The sequence below is a fragment of the Haliaeetus albicilla genome, chromosome 9 (genome assembly GCF_947461875.1).
Source record: "Haliaeetus albicilla chromosome 9, bHalAlb1.1, whole genome shotgun sequence".
NCBI classification, from domain to species: domain Eukaryota; kingdom Metazoa; phylum Chordata; class Aves; order Accipitriformes; family Accipitridae; genus Haliaeetus; species Haliaeetus albicilla.
Window position 1 is genome coordinate 12117633 of NC_091491.1, and position 23131 is coordinate 12140763.

At 43.5% G+C, this 23131-nt stretch overlaps 1 protein-coding gene across 3 annotated transcripts in view; it reads right to left on the minus strand.

The window, feature by feature from the left end:
• LOC104317200 (S-adenosyl-L-methionine-dependent tRNA 4-demethylwyosine synthase TYW1) overlaps positions 1 to 23131 on the minus strand; it is a 110821-nt gene that overhangs the window by 42551 nt on the left and 45139 nt on the right. For all 3 annotated transcript variants that reach the window (XM_069791511.1, XM_069791510.1, XM_069791512.1), the window contains exons 11-13: positions 21017 to 21126; positions 14512 to 14689; positions 9960 to 10095 (exon numbers count right to left, since the gene is read on the minus strand). In XM_069791511.1, coding sequence (XP_069647612.1) covers positions 9960 to 10095; positions 14512 to 14689; positions 21017 to 21126 — 424 coding nt within the window. The remainder of the gene's footprint in view (positions 1 to 9959; positions 10096 to 14511; positions 14690 to 21016; positions 21127 to 23131) is intronic.

The following is a 23131-nucleotide window of genomic DNA, read 5'->3' on the forward strand; positions in this document are numbered from 1 at the left end:
GCCCCACCACGATTTGCTGAAAATCCTGCCGTTTTATTTAACAAAGAACAACATAAACAAGGAGTCTGAAATAAATTTCTTTCTTATTGATTAAGCAATCCTTGCAAGCCTACTGCTCTTGTAAAGCCCTAACTCAGGAGTTAGGCTCTAAAGTAATGAACATTATGGAAAGGTAAATAAGCTTTAAGCATTTTAACTGCCCATCCTATTAAATAGTTGAGCTTCAGCTTGAGCTGGGGACTGAGAGCACTCCTGCACAGTGCGGGGGCATAGCAAGACATGCCAGGAGGTGACACGCGGAGAGGGGACATTCTCCACCTGAGCATGCACAGGAACAATGCTCCACACAGGCAGGCTTGTAAAAGCAGCACCTGGATGATGCTCTGCAATGCACTTGGGGTCTGGAGATCAATCCTGCTGCAAAACAGCTCTTTGCCAGACAGCAGTTGCTGTTACCCCCCTCCAAACACTTCTCACTAGCACTACCTAAGTGTTCAGATGCAGCACTGGGAGTCTTTCAGCAGGTCCCGCAGGCTCTGTATCTCGCTCTTCGTTTTGAGCAGTTACCCTCTGAGCTTCAGCCTTGAGGAGCTGGACTCCTTTCAGTTCCCACTGGTTTACAGGATTACTCCCTACAGATACAATCTAGGAAAATTTGTAGAGCATCACCACTTCAGAGCAGGCAGCAGTACTTGAACTCCTCAGCCCTTGCCCCATCACTTCCATCTGCTGAGAAAGTTTCCTCTCCTGGCTACCCCAGTCTCACAGCCAGGTCAGCATCATGGAGCACCATCTGGAGGGACTGTGGCCTGGCAGCCCCCAAGGCAAGAATCACTTCTGCTTGTAAAGAAACTGCCACTACCCTTCTGTGCAGCACTCCGGTCCCCTTGCAGCGACACAAAGATATATCCAGCAATCCACTGCAATCTCTCCTATCTCGACATGACGAAAACCACTTTCACATGTCCCAGGACCACTAGGTGACCATCACAGACTGCACCCCTGATCCAGACTGCTTATACCTACTAGGGGGGACATCCCTGTGTACGCCAGCTCCAAGGGGGACAGTCACAGTCAAAGTTAATCTCTTCGCAGTCCCACTCCTGTGTGTGATGTGCTCTCAAGTGCAGAAACATGAGCATGAAGTAACTGGGCATCTCCAAAAGCTACCAGATGGGATGCTCTTGAAGCATCACACAGAACATTAGAGCTCTCACTTGCCACCACGCAGCATCCTGCTTTCCCCACGTCACTCAAAGTGTGGTACTGCTCCATCAGATTCATAAGTCGGTTCCCCACAGACAACTGCAACAGAAGCAATGCATGAAAATGGACTCTTCAGAGCAGAATCAGAGGGATTTGCTCAATGCAACAGAGGCTGAGTGAAGCAGGAAAGAGAATTAACCTCTTAACACAAATTGTAGAAATAATCCAAAGTCATGGCAAAAACCAGGGCTAGTGTCAGGGTCTAAATGCCAGGCCTCCTTCCTGCAGAGCACCTGGGAAGCAGCCAGCTTCACAAACCTTCCTGAATGCAAATATCGGGTGTGAGGCACCGTGCATTACTATTGATGAGCACCGTCTCCTCACCTAGTTTCACTGAGGCGTATGTTCAACTGTCAAATTACATTACAGTTGTGGAAGGTGGGTATCTACCTCTCTGGTAGCCTGAACAAAAATGGCAACTTTCTGTTTGGTCAGCTGCCGGCATGGCCAGAGCCTTTGGCAGGAAGGCTGCCTAGCAAATGCTGGACGAAGAAGATAGCTATGCTATGCAGTCTTTACCTTCTGTAAAGGAGTGAGTCCAATCTGTAACACAGTAATCAAATCTTGCACATTTCAAAGGTATCCATGAGCTTGATATATGGATTTAAAAATTATGTTGCTTCTTAAAAAAAAAAAAAAAATCACAACAAAGGGTTTAACAAAGTCCTAAGTGTCTCTGGATGCACAGTGCAACTTCTACTCCTGCTTGAGGATCCTGCCTTGGGGGGGTACATGTTTGACATTACCTGAAACCCCGACATCTGGAATTAAAGCATTCTTTTAGAGACCCAGTCTCTACAGAAAGCCTTCAGATCCTCCTACTTTCACAGAAAGTTGGACTCTTCTGAAGAGCCCTACAGGGAGATAAGGCTCATCAGGATTGTTAAGCAAATATCAACACAAAACCAGAATGAAATAAATGCAATGAGGCAGACACACATTTTTATAGGTCTGTAAACTGCTGCATTAGCACTATGGATCATCAACTCTCCAGTTTCAGGGCTCACCACCACCTATACTATGCTCCCCTGTTTTCAGAGCTAAGCAGTTAGAGGAGATCATTTACAGTGCATCTAATATCAGTTCCTCCACCAAACAGATTTATGAGCAGCCAAGTGCTCTTCTGGGATAACAAGAAAGGGAGATCCCCAAATTAGTCAGCACGATAATTGCACCCGACTATTGCACTTAGAAATGGCTGAACAAGTTTGACAGAAGCCAAGCTCACCCGTCACAAAGGCCTTAATTGTGTAAAAAATGAAAAATAAATCACCTTTGATTTGCCAGTCTGCTTTGACCTTTTGTCACTGTTACTAATTACCAGCTTTCCGTATTCAAGTACGTACAAGACAATAAACTCCACAAATTTATATGAGAGATGCTCCAGCAATTTAGCAGCTTCAGAGGAGACTCTGAATCCATGTGTTGTAGTTCCTGCATTTCTTACATTGGCAAATCTAACAGCAGTTTCATCCAAGGAAAAAATGCAGGACTTGGCTCTCAAGCACACAACTTGCAAGTCAACACGGCTCCAGATGGGTTACTTCAGCAGCTATGGAAATGCGGTGGGGCACATGGTTTGGGAGGTCACAGACCACCTCACTGACCACAGCTATCATTTACAGCCACCAGCAAGTGTCCAAAGTTACAGTTACCCAACTCACACCACCAGCTCACTTTGGATTTTTAGGGGCAGAGAGCCATACAAAGGAACCAGGCCAAGGCACAAACATCTACATGCAACAAGGAAAAAAGCACTTCTTTGCATGAGCTGGTTTATTGCTAAAAGTTGATCTGACGAAGTATAGGGTCAGATTCAGCTCTTGCTGGCGCTCAGGTAACCCAAAGAAGGTGAAATGGGAGCTGAGGAAGAAGATTACTGACAAGCAGAGCACTGAAGACACGACCATTCCCTGAGCTCTATTGCCACCTACCTGCTGCAGGATCCTCCCCTAAAGGAGAACCAGGGGAAGAGACCAAGTGCTCCTCAGCTGTTTCAGTCCCAAACCAACTAAATTTGGTCAAATCACCTTCAGCAGCAGTTTGAGCCAAGCACACTGATCTCACCCTGAAACCGGAGAGCCTTCCCAGAGCCCACTCCACCAGATGACATGCAGCACTGAACAGCCCTGGGGCACCAAGTCCATGTGTCACTCCAGCTATTCTGCAAGCCTGGACCCAGCAGCCCAGCCTCTGTCATCCGAACATACCTGCACTACTCAGTCCATCATAGCTAAGCACTTACAAAAGGATTTCTCACCCCCTCCAAAGCAGTAAGTCTTCCTGATTTTATTTGCCTTGCACAAGTCCATAAGTATGTTCCCTCTGCTTCAGAAGAGCACCAACACACCCGTTACCACACTCCCATAAAATCCATTTTCTTGTTTGCAGTGTTTTCGCCTCAACTATACACTCACCACCCAAAATGAGAAAATAGATCACTCTTGCAGATGCTTTGTCAACTCATCTTTCCAGAAATGTCAAATGAATGGATTCAATGAACCCAATAAATGCTTCTTATCTGAATCATCATGCTAGCGCCATTGATAATCGGTCAGCAAGTAGAAAAATCCAACAGCTAATGCATTTAGCAGAATGGAATATTATGCAATGCTCTGCACAATCCCAATCTATGGCATTTGGCCCCATTACTTCAACTTTATAGGCTTAAATAAAAACATGTTTTAAAATAAAGTGCAGATACAAGTTTCCTTTGCCTAGTTGCCACAAGCAGAATTTTAGGCTCGCTCTTTCCTTTTTAAGAGTTCACATAAAAACACACACATGCTCTGTCTTCTCAGGGTGCTTTTACATGAAGACTACGGCTCTATTTCACAACTAGAGAATGAAAATGTGAGAAGACATCCCCAAGACCACAGACCCTGTTGGGGTAGCTGGGAGTTCTGGCTCCCAGAGCCAAGCCCCAGGCAACAGAGCAGCGCTTTGATAGTGATTGGGTTAATAAATAACAGAAGGGCAGGAAGGGGGAATAGAAAATGGTTTGAACCAAGTTCTCTAAAAGCCAAGTCTGGCATCTCTCACGCAGCCTCTAGGAAGAGCTCAAGGCAAAAGAAAGATCATGTTTAATAAATGGTAAGAATAGCAAATGCTTCTTAAATGTTAAGTAGGAGAAAAGCTAGGCAAGCTATATAATGTGTGCTAGTTAAGGAGCGAAAGAGAAGAGTGAACTTGGAAGAGGAGGAGGAGGGCCCTCTGTTTCTCCCATTTACATTTCATAGGTCAGTGCCCATCTCCCAAAGACATGGGAAGGGGGAGAAGTGCCTTCTACCAACAATGAGGGTGGCAGCTGGGCAGCCTCTCTGCAGCCATAACTACTCCCCTGGCAAGAACAAGCAGCAAGCAAATAGCCCACAGACTTGGCTACTCCAAAGCACCAGGCAGTAATGAGGAGGAGGGGATTGATGTGTGATAACAGACAAAGCATTGGACAAGGACTAAGACCACATGGATTTTACCCCCACCTCTGCCTCAGGCTCACTGGGTGGCCAGAGGCACTTTGTCTTCCCCCCTAGCCTCACTATCCTGTCTTCATAAGACACGCAGTAACAACCAGCAGCTTGGAATAACAGGTCATTTTGATTATGAAGTGTGTTTATGAACATTTTTCCCCTTTTCTTGCCTGCAAGCAAACAAAGAGGTACTGGAACAGGCAGAAGAAATAAGATTTCACTCCCTCTGCAGCCAAGAACCTCACTAAAGCCTCATTTGGATTGCTGCTTGCTATAAGCTAAACTGAAAGGAGATGATGTATTTCAGAGACAATAACTTAGTATTAAACATCATACCTTTGTAACACTCATATTGCATTTCAAAAGGCTTACACCAGAAGTCTCATTAGCAAAACCATTAAAACAAGCACACAGCTGGTGGAAAGCATTTACTGTGCAGAAGAGTCAAATTTTTCTAAATTTATAGCAGCAAAATTGATTGCTGATTCTAACATCTGTTGCAAATTTTACATTTAAATTCTCCTTAAAAAGTCACTTAGCTCAGAAACATCAGACTATGCTCTACAAACCAGTTCCCCTCCCCCAGTAACCACATAAATAATCCCCATGCAAATCAAGTGTGCTCTTTTCATAAAAGCAATTGTTACTGTCATATATTGTATAATAAGCACTAAAATGTGCTTAAGATGTAACTCAATGTATTTACACTATGTTTGTAATCACATAGAAGCCAAGGGTAACTTTGAAGAAAGGATCACATTGGAAAAAAAACCACTAAAGTGAACAGCACCAGATGCAAGCCTGAAAACATTTAAATATGCAGGCTGGCATCTTCATCATCCAGAAATATGAAAGAAACTACCTGTAAGCAGCGTGCAAATGCAGACCTGGAAGATGGTAATAGGAGACGTTTTTGTATTTCATGCCTTTCTCTGGACAAACCATCTCTAGCACTTTCCAGCAAGGAGTACATAGCCACAGGCACCAAATCCATGCACTGTCAAATATGATATCCTAGGACAAGTAGGGCTAAGAATTTCCCTTTTTCATCCTTTCTTAATAAAAAGTGGGGGGAGGGGGGGGGAGACATTTGCTACACCTTGCCCACAGAGCCATGACCCTGTTTCTCAACAAAATCTTAATTCTCTTGAAGCAGAAAAAGATTGAGGGCAAGGTTTTACCTGAGATCTAAAGCAAGAGTCATGTATGATTTCTAAAGACACAAGTCTAACTGAACTCCAGAAAGTGCCAACAAGCTGTTTCTTTTGCTTTTTGTGACCCTCCTGGAAGGACAGGAAGGATAAGGTTCTGCTTCATCATCAGTTCCTGCAGTGCCATAACATCTATTAACCTAAAGGGTTTTTTCCCCCCTGTTTGCTTTGTGCACGACTCTAATCTGTTTAAGAGAACATTGGCACCTGTCCTCTCAAAGTTAAAGTAGTTCAGCAATGCCTACTTGGTGTCTGGCAGCACAGCAAGTACTATAAGGTACAGCGTATCGAGCAGATTGGACAGGATTTATCATTAAGTCAAGAAGATACAGACAGAAGAGGTGACACCACGTCAAGGTTGGAAGAGTGCTCCTCAGAGCACATGAGCAACACCAGGGACCTTTTTCCCAGTGCTCATCAAGCCCATGAACATCCATGGACCAGCAGCCACTTGCTTTCAAGAGTTGTCTTACTCTCTCAACAGGTGGAAAAAAACATGCTCGGAGATGTTGCAATGTAATGTTAAAACCACAAACAGGGCATGTTCTGCTGGTACGTCCATCAGCTTCTTTTCTCCAGTTATTTTCAAAGTGCTCGGGTAGAAATCTGTAAGCACTTTTGCCATACTGGGTCACTGCATCCCCACTTCATTTATCAGCAACTCTGTGGGGGATTCCCATTTGTCTCAGTCAACATCCCTGTCACTTGGGAAAACACTTGGTGATTTATGGATGACAACACCAAGAACAACAGTTTTCAAAGTTTCTCAACCTACAGAATCTGGTCTAATAACAGAGGGAAACGGAGCACAAAGTCAAAACGCAAATAGATCACAAGTCTGACTGCTGGTGGATGAGAGCTCACAGAACACCAGTTTCTTATTTTCTTGCTCAGACAGCACACGTTTAGTTAATGGTATTTTTGGAAAAAGCATCAACTTGATCATAAAACTTCAAGAGATGGAAAATCCACCTCTTCCCTCCTGAGCTTCTGGACCCTCATTATTAATCTGTACCTCATTTCTCATTTGGATATGGCACTATGAAGCAGCAGTGGCTGGAAGAAATACCTTTCAACCACTAGAACAGAGATTTCTCATCCTTACAAGAATAAGGATCCACATCCTTAGCACTTGCTCCAAGCGCTTGTCTATCAAGTCAAGTCACCTCTCAACCGTTCTTATGAACTCAAGGCTGTCAGAGAACGAGACTACAAGACTTTTCAAACATGACGTTTGGAAAGGGCACATTCTAAATTGCACATGTTAATGTCTTTCTTCTTCCTCTCAATTTAATTTGGAGGGCAGAAGACACATGACAAGAAACAAATGGAGCCTTCTGGGAGCCTACCTGCTGTTTAACATAAACTCCTCTCTCAAAAAACATTTTCAGCATAGAAAATTTAACACAAAAATCATCTCAATGAGAATCACTCTAGAAAGAATAAAACTTGCTCCAAATAGTAGTGGACAAAGAGGGGGTTTCTTGCTGTTTGCTGCAGGAAGAAGTATCACAAAAGATTTTTATCTTTTATTCCTGAACTTCCTTTGAAAATGCTGTAGCAACTAATCACCAACACGCTGTATGATGCTGTCAAATCATACTGGGAAGTATTCATTATTAAATTCACTCCTTTATTAAGGGCTCAGGAACTTTGTGGAGAACTTCAGTTAAAATAATGAAATCCATTATCAGTATAACTACCTCATTAAGGCAACAGATTTGAAACCCAACTCTTTGCCCAGGCCCTTCCATTTCCGTTTTAACAAGAATCAGCCTGTTTTTTGGTGGCAGGAAAGAGAACAGCCAGGGAGGACATCTTCACTCCTTTCTTACCTAGGACTGTGTCCTCTCCTCCTCCTTTCTCCCACTGGTCTGTCTGGATTTTCAACACTTTGCAGCAGGACCTGTCTCTGTAACTACCCATCCCTGCAGTATCAAGCACAGGGCCCCGGGAACAGCCAGCAGGATAACTGTGCAGGAACAGCACTTGCCAAACAGCACAATGGCAAGCACAGCAAGGTACAACTTGTGTTTTAAATGTGCATATATCAAACCTATCCATGATTCTTATTAGCAGTGACTCATATCAGCTGCAATGCCGGCTTGTGTCAGTCTCAGGAGAATTGAACAAGCCTGGATGGTTTGTCAGGCCATGTGAAAATATGGGACTTTTATTTTGTTTCCAGATATATTAGCATCACTTACCCAACACAATGCATCAGCACTTCCCCACCTATTCTGAAACAGGAGCTGTATTTCTCAACGATCAGCAGATACATTAGCTTTCACCGTCTTTCATTCATCACAGTCCTACAGAACGGTGCTTAACATCACACGTGAACACCAAGTGATGCGCTCAGGAGGAAAACAGAAAGGTCCTTCTGCCTAGAAGCAGTTCAAGATAATTTTGGGGTACCAGAACCATGTATAACATTAAGAAAAACCTAACAAACAGCAGCTTCCCAAGACTTCTTGCTGTCCCCCATGTGCGATGATGCAATATGCAGCTGAGCAGGGGCTGGCAGAACAGTGTATTACCAACTGGAGCAACTATTAATTGGCTCTTGCATTATCAGTGTTTCAAGGACCCTTCAAAGTGCAGTTGCTTTGAGGAGAAAATGCACCTGCTAGCTGAGCTTCTTTTTCCTCTCCTCTTCACCTTGACCAGAGTATTTTTAGCTGTATGGACAAACTTGCCAATACTTTCACCTTCAATTCTTTGCAAGGAAATTTCTGACAACACACAGCAATGAATGAACCCTATCTATCCAGGGTCAGGAGAGGCAGAATGGAAGAAATGATGGGCAAAAGTAAGTTCCCAAAAGACTTTTTCAATATTTTTGCCTTCAATATTTTAGCTCCCCTTCTTTCCACAGCCTCCTCTACTCACACAGAGAGCTTAGTAAGTTTGTACCTCATTCCAGTAAGCTCAGAGTTTGGCCTGAGATTTTGCTTAACAAGATCAGCCTGCACACTTGCACGCAAACAGCTCGATCAAGCTACTTACATACCTTTGCAGAAGAAAGTGTTGCTCAATTACACCGAGTCTCCCAGATCTACTAATGTAAGTACATTGGCAGAAAATGGTCCAACTTTGTCATCTCAGAAGGCAGAAAAACTCATTATTCAAATGAAACAGCCTCTCTTGTCTGTTTATCTCAGCAGGTAACACGTCAACTTCTGCCAAATCAGTAAACAGAAGTACTTGCTTCCATCAGAGCACAGTATCAGTAAACAAGAGAGGGAAGACGTGCTCATGAAGCACTATTCTTATTAATTCATGTGATGCTGGGACCACGAGTGCTTCATTAATTACAACAAAAACCTACATGGTAGACTAAGTTCTGAGCTGGCAGCAGCAGACGTGATCCCACAGGCCTTCAGGTCATTGTTCAGCTGTCTCAGACACACACAAATTACTACAAACCACTGACGGTATAAAGGATCACCCTTGCTATTATGCTCAGATCTACTGTTTTAGGTAAATCTTCTAGAAATAAGCAGATTTCTATGTAGCAGGAGGGCAACTAGAGCTAGTAAACTCCAGCACACACATAATGTCCTTTATGTTCTATAGCTTCAAGAGAACCTTTGAGAACCAGTACTAAGAGCCACATGGGAATTTATGATTCTTCCTAGGCTTCCCTGAATTTCCAGTTTTCCTTCCACAGCCTGCTTTCAGTGTAAAGGCCTCATTAGGAAATCATCTATTATTTTGTAATCTCTTAATCTCTCATGTGTCTCTTAACATTCACAGCAGAGTTTACTGTCCCATTTGACACACATTTCTGCTCTCCTTTTGTCATTAAATTTCTCTCCACATGGAAAACTGATCAAACTTGCTGGACTTTATACACCTTAATGTACAAAACACGTAAATATGCTCCCAACACATCCAGAAGCCACTCCACAGTCCATCTTAAGCCTCTCAAATCTTCTACTTTTGTCCTGAGTAGGTAAGGTGCAGAAAGAAGAAAAAAATATTTAAAAATACATTCTTAACCGGGTACCTTTTCAGACAAGGCTTTTAAACTGTCTAGAAACCTCTGCCAGAAATCCTTGAAGAGGGGTCGATCAATTCTCTTCAGGCTCTCTTTGGTGCTGGCATCCACGCTGACATACAGCTGCGTTACTGGCCCAAGGTTCCTTGGAAATAAAAGGGAATTGTTTTCAGACATTACTACTAGCTGAATTTGTGTTTTCCTACCAAAGCACACATAAAACACAGTATCTCCAAACAAGCTGCTCTGCTGGTCCAGTAGCGACTTGAACTATACAGTATTTACAGGGAAAACGATCAAAGTCCAGCAGTTCATCTCTGCCAAGTGACCATTATCTTAATAGCAAGACGTTACAACCTACTTTAAACAAATAATACACCCAAAGCTAAGAACGCCACATACAGAGGCCTTGGCTGACATTTTAATTATCTTTTCCTCACTGAACTGGAACATATTTCACTCCAGTGTAGCTGTAACATTCAGAAAGGCTTCCCAAAGCAGGCTGCCAGGGGTTCATGCGAGGCACTGAAAGGCTCTGCTTCTCACCACAGCCCCTACGGTTAAAAACCATAAAGCTCAGCCCCTTCCCAAAGTTCTATTTGTCCTGGCCCACGGAAAAATAATCCCATTCAATAGAAATACAGCCATAATTCACCCAGTTTCTACTGCTGGACACGTTGAACTTACCTGACCTGCAGCTGGCATCATCAATCATATAATTTTTTGAAGGGAAATCAAAGCTGTTTAGAAAATAAAACCAAGCACAATCCCCCAACCTGTTCTCCTTCCACTTCCAAGGCTTTTATTTCATATAAATCCTGCAGCATAGTCTTTCTGGTCACATAATGCCAGTGAGCACAGCATCTGTGAGCCCAACAGCAGTAACTTCTAAAAAGATTAAACCTCCTCTGCTGTGTGAAGAGCCTGGGTTGAGTCTAATCCCTTCCATAAACCCCAAGGGTATAAAGGAGAAGCAGCAACCTGCAGTCCACTAGCAAAGGGATAATGAAGAGCATTAAGAGAAACAACCTAAAACGAGCTCCCTTGTCACAGACAAAACTGATAAAGCCAGTGAGTATAACACATATCCACCTCTCATGGCATCTTCCACCCCAGTGTCTCCAGGATGAAATGACAGCATCCCAACTGCACCACGTAACTCTTCAGCTCTTAACAGTTTTAGGACAACGTTTTGCAAGCATTTTTTGTGAAGTCTGTTAATGAGCAGGCTATAGTCCCAGCTTGATTTGGTTCTTTATAGAAGATGAGAAGAAATTAGAAACTACTGTTCAGCTGCCAAACAGTGCCACCTAAAAGTACACCAAAGCCCTGCCTTCCCCAAAAGGTGACAGAGTGACAAGAACCGTCCAGAATGAGACCAAACAGAGCTCTTAGCATGCAGAAAAATCCACTTAACATGGACACTCAAACGACCTATCTAACCATATTCTCTCTGTATATATTTAGACAGAAGAATGAAATAGCCCAGAACAAATGTAACATTTTAGGTTAAAAAAAAAAAAAGTTTTGTAAACAAGCTTGTCTGGACTGGCAGCCCAAAGCCACAATCTCCAAAAATGACCAAATGTTCTAAGCACAAGTCGATTGAAGTATTCAGTTTCGAAGAACATAGCCAAAATACTCTTTTCTTTACTTAACACCAGATTTGCCTAATTAAAAGAGGCCCCACTGAAAATGGAGCGAGTGTTTTTCGAAACACGAGCTGAGAAAAAAATCTTCTCTTCTCTGAGGATATCAATCCTAAGGACAGGCAAGAGCCAGACTCACTGTTATAGTGGAGAAAATTAAGGAATTAGAAGAGATCTCAGGGCAGTATTGCTGCCCCACATTGTTCCAAAACAGAGTGGTCCACAGGGCTCTGCCATGGCTGGGACTGGAGCCAGGACAACCTCATGCATGTGCTCTGACGAAGTGGAACAAGAAGAAAGGGCAGTCATAGGTCCAGCCAGGACCAGGGAGAAGCAGAGCACAAACTAATGTTCCCAGAACACAGCTACATTTCATAATTAACAGGAAATTTAGTTGCGTGGTACTAGAATGGATTTTCCAATGTTCTTCCTTAATTTTTGGTTGTAATTTCCAAGCTAGCTTAGACAGCTGAGATCACATCCAGGAGATCAAATTCACAGCATCTACCACATATGAACTTGGGCAGAAATCATAACCAAGTAGCATAGCTGAACTCAAGAGCAATAAATTGACTTCAGGCCACCAGCCATGAGGTGGTTTCACAAGCCCAATAGGACACAGCCTAGTCAACGATTCAAAGAACAGTAACAACAATATAACAAAAATGAGCATTTGCTTATGAGCAATAATAAGCATATTATTATTATTACTGATGCTCATAAATGCAAACACACACACAATGGTTCATGTTCACAGTCACTAATCAGAAACAAGAGGAAGATGAGGACAAGAGCCAGGTAACTGTTCAACAGGAGCTCACGTGCTATAAAACCTCCTTCACTTTATGAAAACATGTGTGCACCTGGAGGCAGATGAAGCTGCAGTCCAAATACAAGAGGAGGTGGAGAGGAGAGGAGAGGAGAGGAGAGGAGAGAGGAAGGCCCAGGCAGCACCATGCTGGAGACCCAGCCAGGGGGTCTGCAGAGCCAGCGGGCCCCTCTCCTAAACCCAAGCAAACACCCCAGGCCACGCTCCCCATTTGCGTGCTGGATGCCAGAGGTCATGCTGCCTATTTTAGGACTAACTTTTAGACTATAGCTCCCCTCTACTGTCAGCTCACAGAAAAGTGAGCTTGGTGCATACTTCAGTTCCCACATTAAGCAAATCATTTGCTTTGATGAGCCAAAGATCAGTTGCAATTTTTAAGACAGCAAGACTAGCATTTTATCACTTTCTTTTTTGTTTCTTTTTAAAAAACATTCAGCAGATCATAAGAAATGCAGCTTCAAAATATAGTGTGTGCTCTCTTTTTAAAACGCTATCTTTAGGAAAGAGCAATTTCTGTCTATCAGGCACATAATACATGACTTAAAGTAACTTGATTACACAATTTTTCAATCATTTGGAATGCCTTTGTAGTGTATAATTACTCACTCAAAAATTGCATGCCCTCCTCCCTCACTGCTGTATTCAGACCATGAGAAGGAAGTGAAAAGGAAGCTCTACCACAGAGTGCTAACACGGAGAGGCACTGAGCTGAAATGACAAGCTGAGTGACATACCAAAACCACCCTGCATACAGCTCCGCTAACGCGCTAACTCCAGGGTTGGACTTCGTCAGCATTATTAGCTGACGGTATTCTGACGAGTTCCCAACCACCTTGCAGCTTGCACCACGTGCTGCATTTCCTTGCTACGTGGCTTCGGATTTCATTAAAGGCAGCCTGGATGCCCAGGAACATCAGAAACAGGGATTCTTTGCACTTGTAAAGACTCTTTCATCAGAGTTCATTAAAAAGTTTTGAACATTTAGCTCAAGTCCCTCTGAGAGGGAGGTTAAAAACTACTGATCCCACTTTTGCAGATGAGTATGTGCTTTTCACCTTTTCTTATCCTGCACTCTGGGTCCTGCTGGAGATGCTGAGCTGTATAGATCTTTGGTTTGAGCCATTACGGCTGCTCTTAATGGAGTTAGAACAAAGATCAGACTGCAAGAGAAGCACACAGACCAAAAAGGCAATTTATGAGTTGGGTCTCCTGCTCTAGCTGTTGGAAACACAACAGTTATCCATGTCCCCAAGCACAAAACGCAGCTCACTCACTGTTCTCCTTCCCTCTGTCCTGGTTTCAGCTGGGATGTAGTTAACTGTCTTCCTAGTAGCTGGTACAGTGCTATGTTTTGAGTTCAGTATGTGAAGAATGTTGATAACACTGATGTTTTCAGTTGTTGCTCAGTAGTGTTTAGACTACAGTCAAGGATTTTTCAGCTTCTCATGCCCAGCCAGGGCACCTGACCCAAACTGGCCAACAGTGTATTCCATACCATGTGATGTCCCATCTAGTTTAGGAACTGGGAAGGGGGGGCAGGGAATTGCCGCTCAGGGACTGGCTGGGTGTCGCTTGGCGGGTGGTGAGCAATTGCCCTGCGCATCATTTGTACATTCCAATCCTTTTATTACTACTGTTGTCATTTCATTAGTGTTATCATTATTAGTTTCTTCTTTTCTGTTCTATTAAACCGTTCTTATCTCAACCCACGAGTTTTACTTCTTTTCCCGATTTTCTCCCCCATCCCACTGGGTGGGGGGGAAGTGAGTAAGCGGCTGCGTGGTGCTTAGTTGCTGGCTGGGGTTAAACCACGACACCCTCACACCTCCAGGAGGTACTATATTACATTCTCTTCACTTTCAGAAGTAATCACACTTTAATAGATATAGAAAAGAAAATCAAACTGGGGCAGAAAAAGAGATGAGAAAGAGCATGGGGAGATTAAGGTTAAAATCAAATAGATGCTGAGTTGGCTTCTTGTCAGTGCTCATGCAGACCTGACTCTGATGAGCGATAAAATGGAATTAAAACACAGGTCAGCACTCAAATGTTTTAGTAGGGAGATATTTTGTCCAGCTCTTACCTAATCTCATCTGGGAACTGTGCATTTGTAACCAGGAAACTAGAGATGCTGTGCTGGTGCAGGAGCTTCACAAATTGGTTGATCTCCGGGTACATGATGGGCTCTCCCACTAGTGACAGTGCACAGTGCTTTACTGTCATTGCTTCCTCAAAGCGATCTGCTTTTACTCCTGACACACCTGCAAAAAGAGGGAAGACAGGCTTAAATCAACCCAACCCCCTCCCAAACCATGCATCCATATCTAAAATACACCCCGGCACAAGGAAGACTGAGCAAAACCAGCTGCAGCCCTCCTGAACCAGAGGGGACACCAGGACACAGCCAGTACCCATTGAGCCAACTCTGCAGGAACCCACAAAACAGCATATGCCCAGACACACGGAGCTTGGGGCTTTGTGTGCCCTGTTCACTACTGCAAGTAGTTTTCTAGTAACATTTGAGTCAAGCTTTCCATTGCTAAGACCTCAGTGATGCTGCCCAAATGCTGAGACAGAAACACAAGAGCTAGTTTAATGCCACTTCAAGTAGGCATCTTAAAAAAGAAAACCAGGTTATGTCTGTCTCTGCTGCTGACCCCCTGTGGTCTCCCAGCCCCATGAAGACCAGCTCCCCAGAGGAGCTGGGTACACTTCACCAAGCAGAGCACCAACAACCAGGTCTGAATCCATATTGGAAACCACATGAAATGCAGCTCCACAGATGATGCGTTCAAAAAGAAAACCCAACACATGACACAGTCCTGAAAAGCAAGACATTTCAGAACGAAGAGGAAAACACAAGGAGCTCAACTGTAGCGTCCACGTGAAAATGCTAGCTGCAGGTTTAACCAATCTAAGTCATATCTATTATACCCACGGGAGGGCAGAGGAGAGGCAAATACTCCTCCAGCCCATCCGCATCTGACCAAGTGCTCAGGACCCCATATGGAATCATCTGACTACAAACAAGCTTTTGTTCCAAATATGTCACTTGACATTTCCTTGACGTGCCTTGATGTACTCAAATAATATCTGCAGTTTTAGATTGGGGGTTGGTCTGTTTTCAAAAAAACAAAGACTTGAATTTGAAACCAGGTCCTCAGCTCACCTCTCATTGCCTAGATGCTGGAGCTCAAGCAGTACAGAAAATTACATGCTATGCTGCAAAGCCAAGATAAAAAGTGTTCATGGATATTACTTCAGCCTCACATAGAAAAGCTGGTTTGCGATCAGAGCAAAGCTTAGTGCATTTTAAACCAGCCAGGCTCAGTCCTGAATAAGCGACAGGACTAATGGTTATTCTGCAGAAACTTGACAGTACTAAATGAGAACTTTATTTGAAAAGAAAGAAGCATCTCAACCACACACTGAGATTAAAGGACTAACTTTCATATTCCTAAAGCTACTGTAAGTCATTTTTGGAACTAATTAATTTCTCTCTCTCAGCATCTTCCCATTGGACTACGATAATTACTGTGCCAGCTTTAAAAGCAGACAGAAAAAAATTCCAACATCACGTAAAGTTTGAGAGTAACTTCCTCAAAACAGTTTACAGCAAATCTGGCATATAGTAAATACACTCCAGAGGAGGGTAGAGGTTTTGTATGCAATCATTTGACCATATAAATCACAAGCTAGACAGGGATAAACTAAACAGGATTAGTGGGTATTCCAGGGAGCACATGAACTCTCCTGCACTTTTGGCTGCCATACTGCTACAGCACTCAACCTCTGCTCCTGTAGATTAGCCTCCTTCTGTCTTCAGTAAATAAACTCCAGCAAAGTCAGAGCCTGGGCAGATTTCATATAGCAATACGGTCCAATACAGGTGCAGGAGCTTGGACCCGTAGGAACTTGAGAAGCCTCTGCAAGAGGCAGTGGCATACAGCTTTTGGCTCCTGCCGAGCTCAGATCTCAAAGCCTCCTTTGATCAGCAAATCTCCTTTGAAAAACTGATTTCAGCTGCTCTCCTACTGGTGCAATTTGGGAAAGAAAAGCATCATCTGGCACATCACCCTAGAGAGGCTGGTTGTTGACTTTGGGTACCCCTCTGCAAGTACGTGTACACCAGTCATCATAAATGCCTGGGTCACTGGGGAGACAAGGAACCTGTTTTATCCACTCTTACAGCAAGACACACAGGTAGTCTTAGGATCTCCTAGTTCAGGTCATACATTTTCATTTATTTTTTCATTTTTCCACCAAGTTGAACCAGAGCTGTATTAGCCGAGACTCCCACTTTCCTATTTTTGAATTATGTTTCCATTTTGTGTGTGCCCTTCGCAAGGGCACAGAGATTTACTAGTCACTACCTCAAAAATGTATCCATCAAATAAACTACTTCACACCTTCCCACCTTAGCTCCCTCTCAGTAAGATATCTCTCCATCAGTTACTCTAAGAGAGAATTATGTGACATTAACCAACATCTACAGTCTTCAAAAACAGTACAAACTATGGCAACAATAAAAGAGAAGATGACGTATCTCTAAAAGCATGCATAGGGACTCTTACAGGATAGAGGGTTATCCTCTATGATATCCTATAGGATAGAGGGTCCCCAAGAATTTTTCTGTTCCTTCAAAGATCTCATTTTTACTGCAATGTGTGGAGTTGTTAAAGCATCAGGTTAGCTCACCATTTCCTTTGGTGCATGGAGATGTCTGTATGTGTGTACCTGAATGCAAAGCTGTAGTACTGGTACTAGAAAGAGCACCAATTTATTCAAATAGCTTCGGGTATTATCTGAGCAGCATTACCAGACATTCAAGACCTTTGAAGGCTCTCTAGCTAAGACATTTTCCCCATGCTTTTCTCCTCCAGTAGCCCAAATAGTCTGGTCTGCTATACTTTGGGGCTTGGTGTTCAAACGTCTCGGCAGATGTGCACAGCACCCTGCTAAAAACTCCTCTGGAGTCCCTGTGGCTGCCCAGCCAGTGCTGCAGAGCCCAGATGCAACCTGTCCTCCCTCTTCAACAGAGCAATCTAGTCCATCTCACTGCTCAAGCCTTGGGGTGGTTTGTGGGGTTTTGGTGGTTTTTTTCTTTTAAAATCAGTCATAACAAAATCTGACCTACCATTTGTGGAGTGCTGCTAAGTTTGCTGGAAGTAGACAGGCATGTTTTCTGCCTGAGGCACTTCCAACCTGGACAGAGGACAGCTCTGACAGGGCACACATGAGACTTTCCTCCTGTAAGACACTGCGCATCTTTTAACTCTCCCTGGCTTCAGCTTACTGCACAGTGTTTCAAATCAATTTTGCTTTCACTGATTCTACTCTAACAATATTTTCATTTGCACCTCAGGGAAGCAACAATGTAAAATTCACAAAATGTAACAACGAGCTACTGGGTTTTTCTTACTGATTCTTTCTTCTCCTTAATAATCCTTTTGCTTTTAGACTCCCAAGACAGGAAGCATGTTGCCATCTATCACTCTGAAAAAGTAACACATCTGTTCTTTTTCCACTTTGCAGCACAGTTCTAGTCCAGAGCCTTTTTTTTTTTGTGGTCTTTCTCCTTTCGCAGTTCCAGGTCAAGGGTAACTGTGCTGAGGATGCACATGCAAGTTTCAGGGAATATTTATGAATTTGTTTAATGGAAAATAAGCTCCAAAAAGAGACAACTGGGATGTCCTTACAGGCGCCTCGTCACTTTGGGAATATTTTCAGATGCTGCCAAGTCTATCTATAATCTTTCCCTCTCTCCAACCCTTTTTGGGTAGACACCAGGGAGTAGTGAGGGAAGAAGAGGATTATTCCTTAGTCTGAAGTTGGGTTTGAACAGATTCCTGCACTCAGCATTCAGAAGAAGGTAGGGCTTTCGCGCATCTGCAAAATAACTTTTGCTTTTCACCTTTCTTTAGTGCAAACAACACACATTTCTGCCACACAGGGGCAACATTTCCATCACACTGCACCAGTACTGCACAGCTTGAGGGCAATTCCTGCCTTCACAAGTATACCCTCAACACCATAAGCAACTGCATGCAAATATAGTCATCACTTTAAACAACATGTGGTTTCTTCCTAAGCAAACATAAATGACTTATTTTGAGTCAAGTCCTGCCTCATAAAAAGAAGGAGGGTTGTTATTGTTTAAGACTTTCAATTTTCACAATCATAACAAAAGTCACAGAACTCCTGGTTACAAGGGGCTCCTGCGGGGCTCTAGTCCAGCCTCCTGCTCAGAGAGGACAATTGCCAACACTGGACCAGGGTGATAATGGCTTTACTTAAAAGACTTGAAAGCCTCCAAGGTTGAAGGGTCCCCTACCTCTCTGGGCACCACCTTGGCTGAACAAGTTTATTTTGATGTCTAACTTGAACTCCCAAGCAGAAACCCAAGTCTTTTGTCCCTTGTTCTACCATGGCAGGTGGGTCTCCCAGCATGGACCAACGTGGGGTTATAACACTCTCACAGAGAATGTTCCACTTCTTGCTGAACTCCACGTGCATCTATTGGCCCAATAATCATGTTTCTCAAGGTCCCACTGAAGTAAAGCTATGCCACCAAGTGTGCCTGCCACCCTCCCTAAATTAGTATCACCTGCGAAGTTGCTGAGGGTGTATTCGGTATCATCACCCCCACCATCTGTTGATGGAGATGTTGTACAACATAGGTTCCTGGATCAACCCCTGAAGTACCCTGCTTGTTATCAGCCACCAAACTGACCTCAAGCTATTGATCACAATCCTTTCAGCATGCCCAGCCACATTTCAACTCATCTAAGAGTCTGGCTATCCAGAATAGACTGAATAAAAGAGCAGAGTTTGAGAAGTGCTCAGTGCCTTAAGCATTAAACATGCATACTCTTGTTTATAGCTGTAACAGTCTTCTATGGCTGTCACAACCTTCCAGACAATATTTGACACCCTACATGCTCTTCACTCATGCAAACCACCTGTACCCAAACTCCTGCTGTGCTGGTACTGCATCCCACCAGCTGTGTTAACAGGCAGACATGAAACCCTGCACCAGCTCTGGCCCAGCCAGCCAGGCAGCACTGCTGCAGGCATCCTGCCTTAACTCAGCACTCTCCCCACACTGCCCACGTGGCTGCAGTGCAAAAGAAACACCAAGGCTAGGGAATGAGACCTGCACTTCCTTACAGACTGCCCTGCCTCAAGCACCGACAGCTGTGCTTTGCTTATCTGAAGGAAGGTGCACTAATGACACCAACCACCTCCTCCACTGACTCCTCTCATCTCACTACTACTTCCCCAAGGAAACCTTCCCCTACCAAATAAACATCATTTTTCCCTATGCCACTATAGCACCTTCACTGCTTTCCCCTGGACGAGCTCTAGAGCTGTGATCCAGTCCACCGGACCACATGTGTGCAACAGGCAGAGTGCAGCCAGGTCTGGTTAGTCTGGCTGCTCCCTATCCAGTTCAGCACAGGAGCTCCTAGGGAACTGGCTTCCCTGGAGCTGCTAGTCTGAGAGTGCAAGATGATTCAAACCAGCCACTTGATGAAAATAAAGCTCATGAGGCCATAACTTGAGTTATTTTTCTGCGTATTATATAACTCCAGTGAATGAGACAGAGCAACTCTGCTCTGCTGACAGAAGGGGTTTTTTGCCTGTCACATTTTTAATCCATCGGGTTCCTTCTGTGCACGGCCAACATAAACAAACGGGCTCCCAAAATGACAGCCAAGACTAAGGCTCATCTTGCACATTTTATGGATGCTTCATTCCACTCCTGCTGCTCACAGAGCCTCCGCTGTCAGTTAGGAAGAGCAGAGTCCTAGACTTGTCCTGCCAAGCTGGCCAGCCCTCCTAGCACACAAAGCAGACCTTGGCAGAGTAAACAAGTTTATCACATTTGGGAAAAAAAAAACCCAACCATCTATATATAGAGATAGATATAGATACATAATGAATAAATAAAGAACTCATAAAGAGTTCCTATAGGAAGCAAAATATGGTACTTTTCAGAGGTGCTGTGTAACTGCAGCTTCAGTCACAAACAGATGTACTGAATAATTCCTGAAAATAATAATCCCCCGAATGCTACTGCTCACTCTTTAATGAGAAAAATGCGATCTAGAAGTTTCAGAGCTAACATAAAAGCTCCCAGGGGATTAAGGCTCAGCAGTGTATTTCCCGCAGGTTAGAGGTTGTTTCCTTTTGCCTTCTACCTGCCCTCATTTTTACATAAGAATCAAGATTCCTCATCATCCAGGCCAGCTTTAACCACTGCGGAAGCCTCCGTGCAAACCGAGGAAAAGGATGACAACTACCAAGATGCACAACAGGAAACTCCACTCTACTCCCTCACGGCAATGGTAGATACCCAATGGCTGACTCATGTTCTAATGTCAAAATCAAGGCAGAACATCTCAGAAAACAGTGTGCACCACAAAAGTTTCTTCTCACTTACCCATCTTTCTGATATTATAAATCTCATGCCTCCTTCCCAGCATTTCACAGATGACCAGAACGTTTTCATCTATGCTTTGAAGATGCTACTGCTGGTTATCTTCCAAAAGCATCATTAATGGGGAAGAAGTGGGAGAAGTTACCTTTGAACTGCTTGATCATATTCTGATGGTTCTCAATAGCCTCCTGCAAGATCATTTCAGGTTGGTCCATCTTCCATCGCCACTCTGTGCCCACTGGATTTGTATGATGTCTGAAGGAAAAAGAGACAGTTATTCACTATTGTTTGTAACATACATGGAATAACCCATCTGTCGCCCTGGGGACTTTGGCATTGTTTAATAATATTAAAAGCAACAAGAAATTCTCAGTGATATCCTGCTTCTGACAACTTTCAGATGTCATCTTTGAACACCGTTCTCATACCCCTCTGCTTCCAGGCTCTGGTCTCCCCAGAAGGAACAATGGACCCTGCAGTTTATATTCAACTTAACATACCTATTTTGAGTCACAGGTAAAACGTTTATAAGCTAAAATGATGTTCTGCAGCCAGAAAGACCTCTAAAGAAAGGAAATCTGGTTCTACCTCCTCTTCTGACCACAGCTGCACAAAGCGTTAGAAAAGGAGGGCCCCAAGACATTTTTAGTTCCACTGAGAAGGTACCAACTGGTACCCTGAGAAGGACAGGATTTGTTTCTAACCCAATCTTTGTGTAATGCTATAGTAACAAGACAGCTGAGGGCAGACCACTTCAAACTATATGAAGAGACTAGGAAGTCTGCAGTATGCTGGAGATGCATTGCTGGTGGATCTGGTTAATCTCCCAGATTTACTCAATAGGGGCTTCTCATCACTTCTGAGATCTGCTAGCTACCGCATTACTGAAACCCAAATGCAAAAAATAAAAATAAAAAGTTAACTTCTCCAAGTCAGGCAGACTGCAGGATAAAAACCACTGATCTTCCATCTGAGGGACAGCTGGTATCACATTGGGTTAGGAACCCAACCTTGCCTACCCGGAAAGGACCACTGTATCCATATATCATTTTCTTCAAAAATGGAAAAAGCCTACCCAGACAAATCCACCCAAGCACCTGGAAGATATATGGAGTTTCTCTCCATTCCCTATTTTACTAGCACGAGAGGAGGTTACAAAGCCATTGTAAGTCACCTGGAAAAAAATGCATCCTGACTAGCAAATGAAATATTATAAGCAACTGGCATGGCACCCATCATGCTTGCACCTGGACAAACACAACCCAGAGAGAGCCTGTACAAGGGCACAGACCTCTCCCTGGTGAGAGGAATTTCCCACTAACATTACTGCACTTAGACTGGTATCGAACAGGGATAATTCAGCCTTTAAGTATCAGCCTAAGAAAATCAACAAATTTCTGTGTTTTCACCTCCTTGTTCTCTCTCCATCTTCTCCTGCTTTTTTCCAAAATATGCTACAAAAGTTCTTCCACTTTTCCCCTACCAATTCTACTGCAGTTGATAGAATAATTTATTAATAGAAGAGTAGCATATTTTGCAGTGTCTTTCAAAATACCACTACTGTATTAACATAGCTCTGGACAAGAAAACAAGATCAAGCAATATATACTCCTGAAACTCTGTTTTCTGACCAGCTGATCTCTGTTTCCTCTACCACTCTCCATCATCCCTGGAAGTCAGCCACGGAGATGCTGTGAAGTTATCTGCTGTATTCTGCCTCCCAGCTACATGGGCATTAAGACATGATGCCCAGTATTTAACTAAAGGACAAAAGACAGACGGAAGCACTTTCTCAGAATGAAGTGACTGGTCCAGTGCTTACTGAAGACAATCGAAAGACTCCCACTGACTTCTCCAAGTGAGAAAGACCTGCAGCTCCACACTTTGACAGTGCTAAAACACACAAATTCTAGAGCCAGCATCAATAAAAACAGCCCGTTGGCCCAAACATTTCTTCATCCACTTCAAGAGCAAAGATTCAAATGCTCTTCTCAAACTACTTTACCATCTCAAAGATCCTTTAAGCTAAAACAGCTTTGCTTTTTGAATTTCCCTTTTTTTTTTCTTCTATCTGCCAACATGGAAAGTTTTCTGAATGCCAACTATAAAAGGCATTTGTAAAACTCTTACATGTTTAACTACATAACTTGTAGCTTGTATATTTAATAGGGCAAGTTGGCAGAAAATCAATAGGCTCTTGATGCATGCTGGACAGCTATTAGTGTCTAACAGTGCTTGAATTTTTAACACATTCTAACTG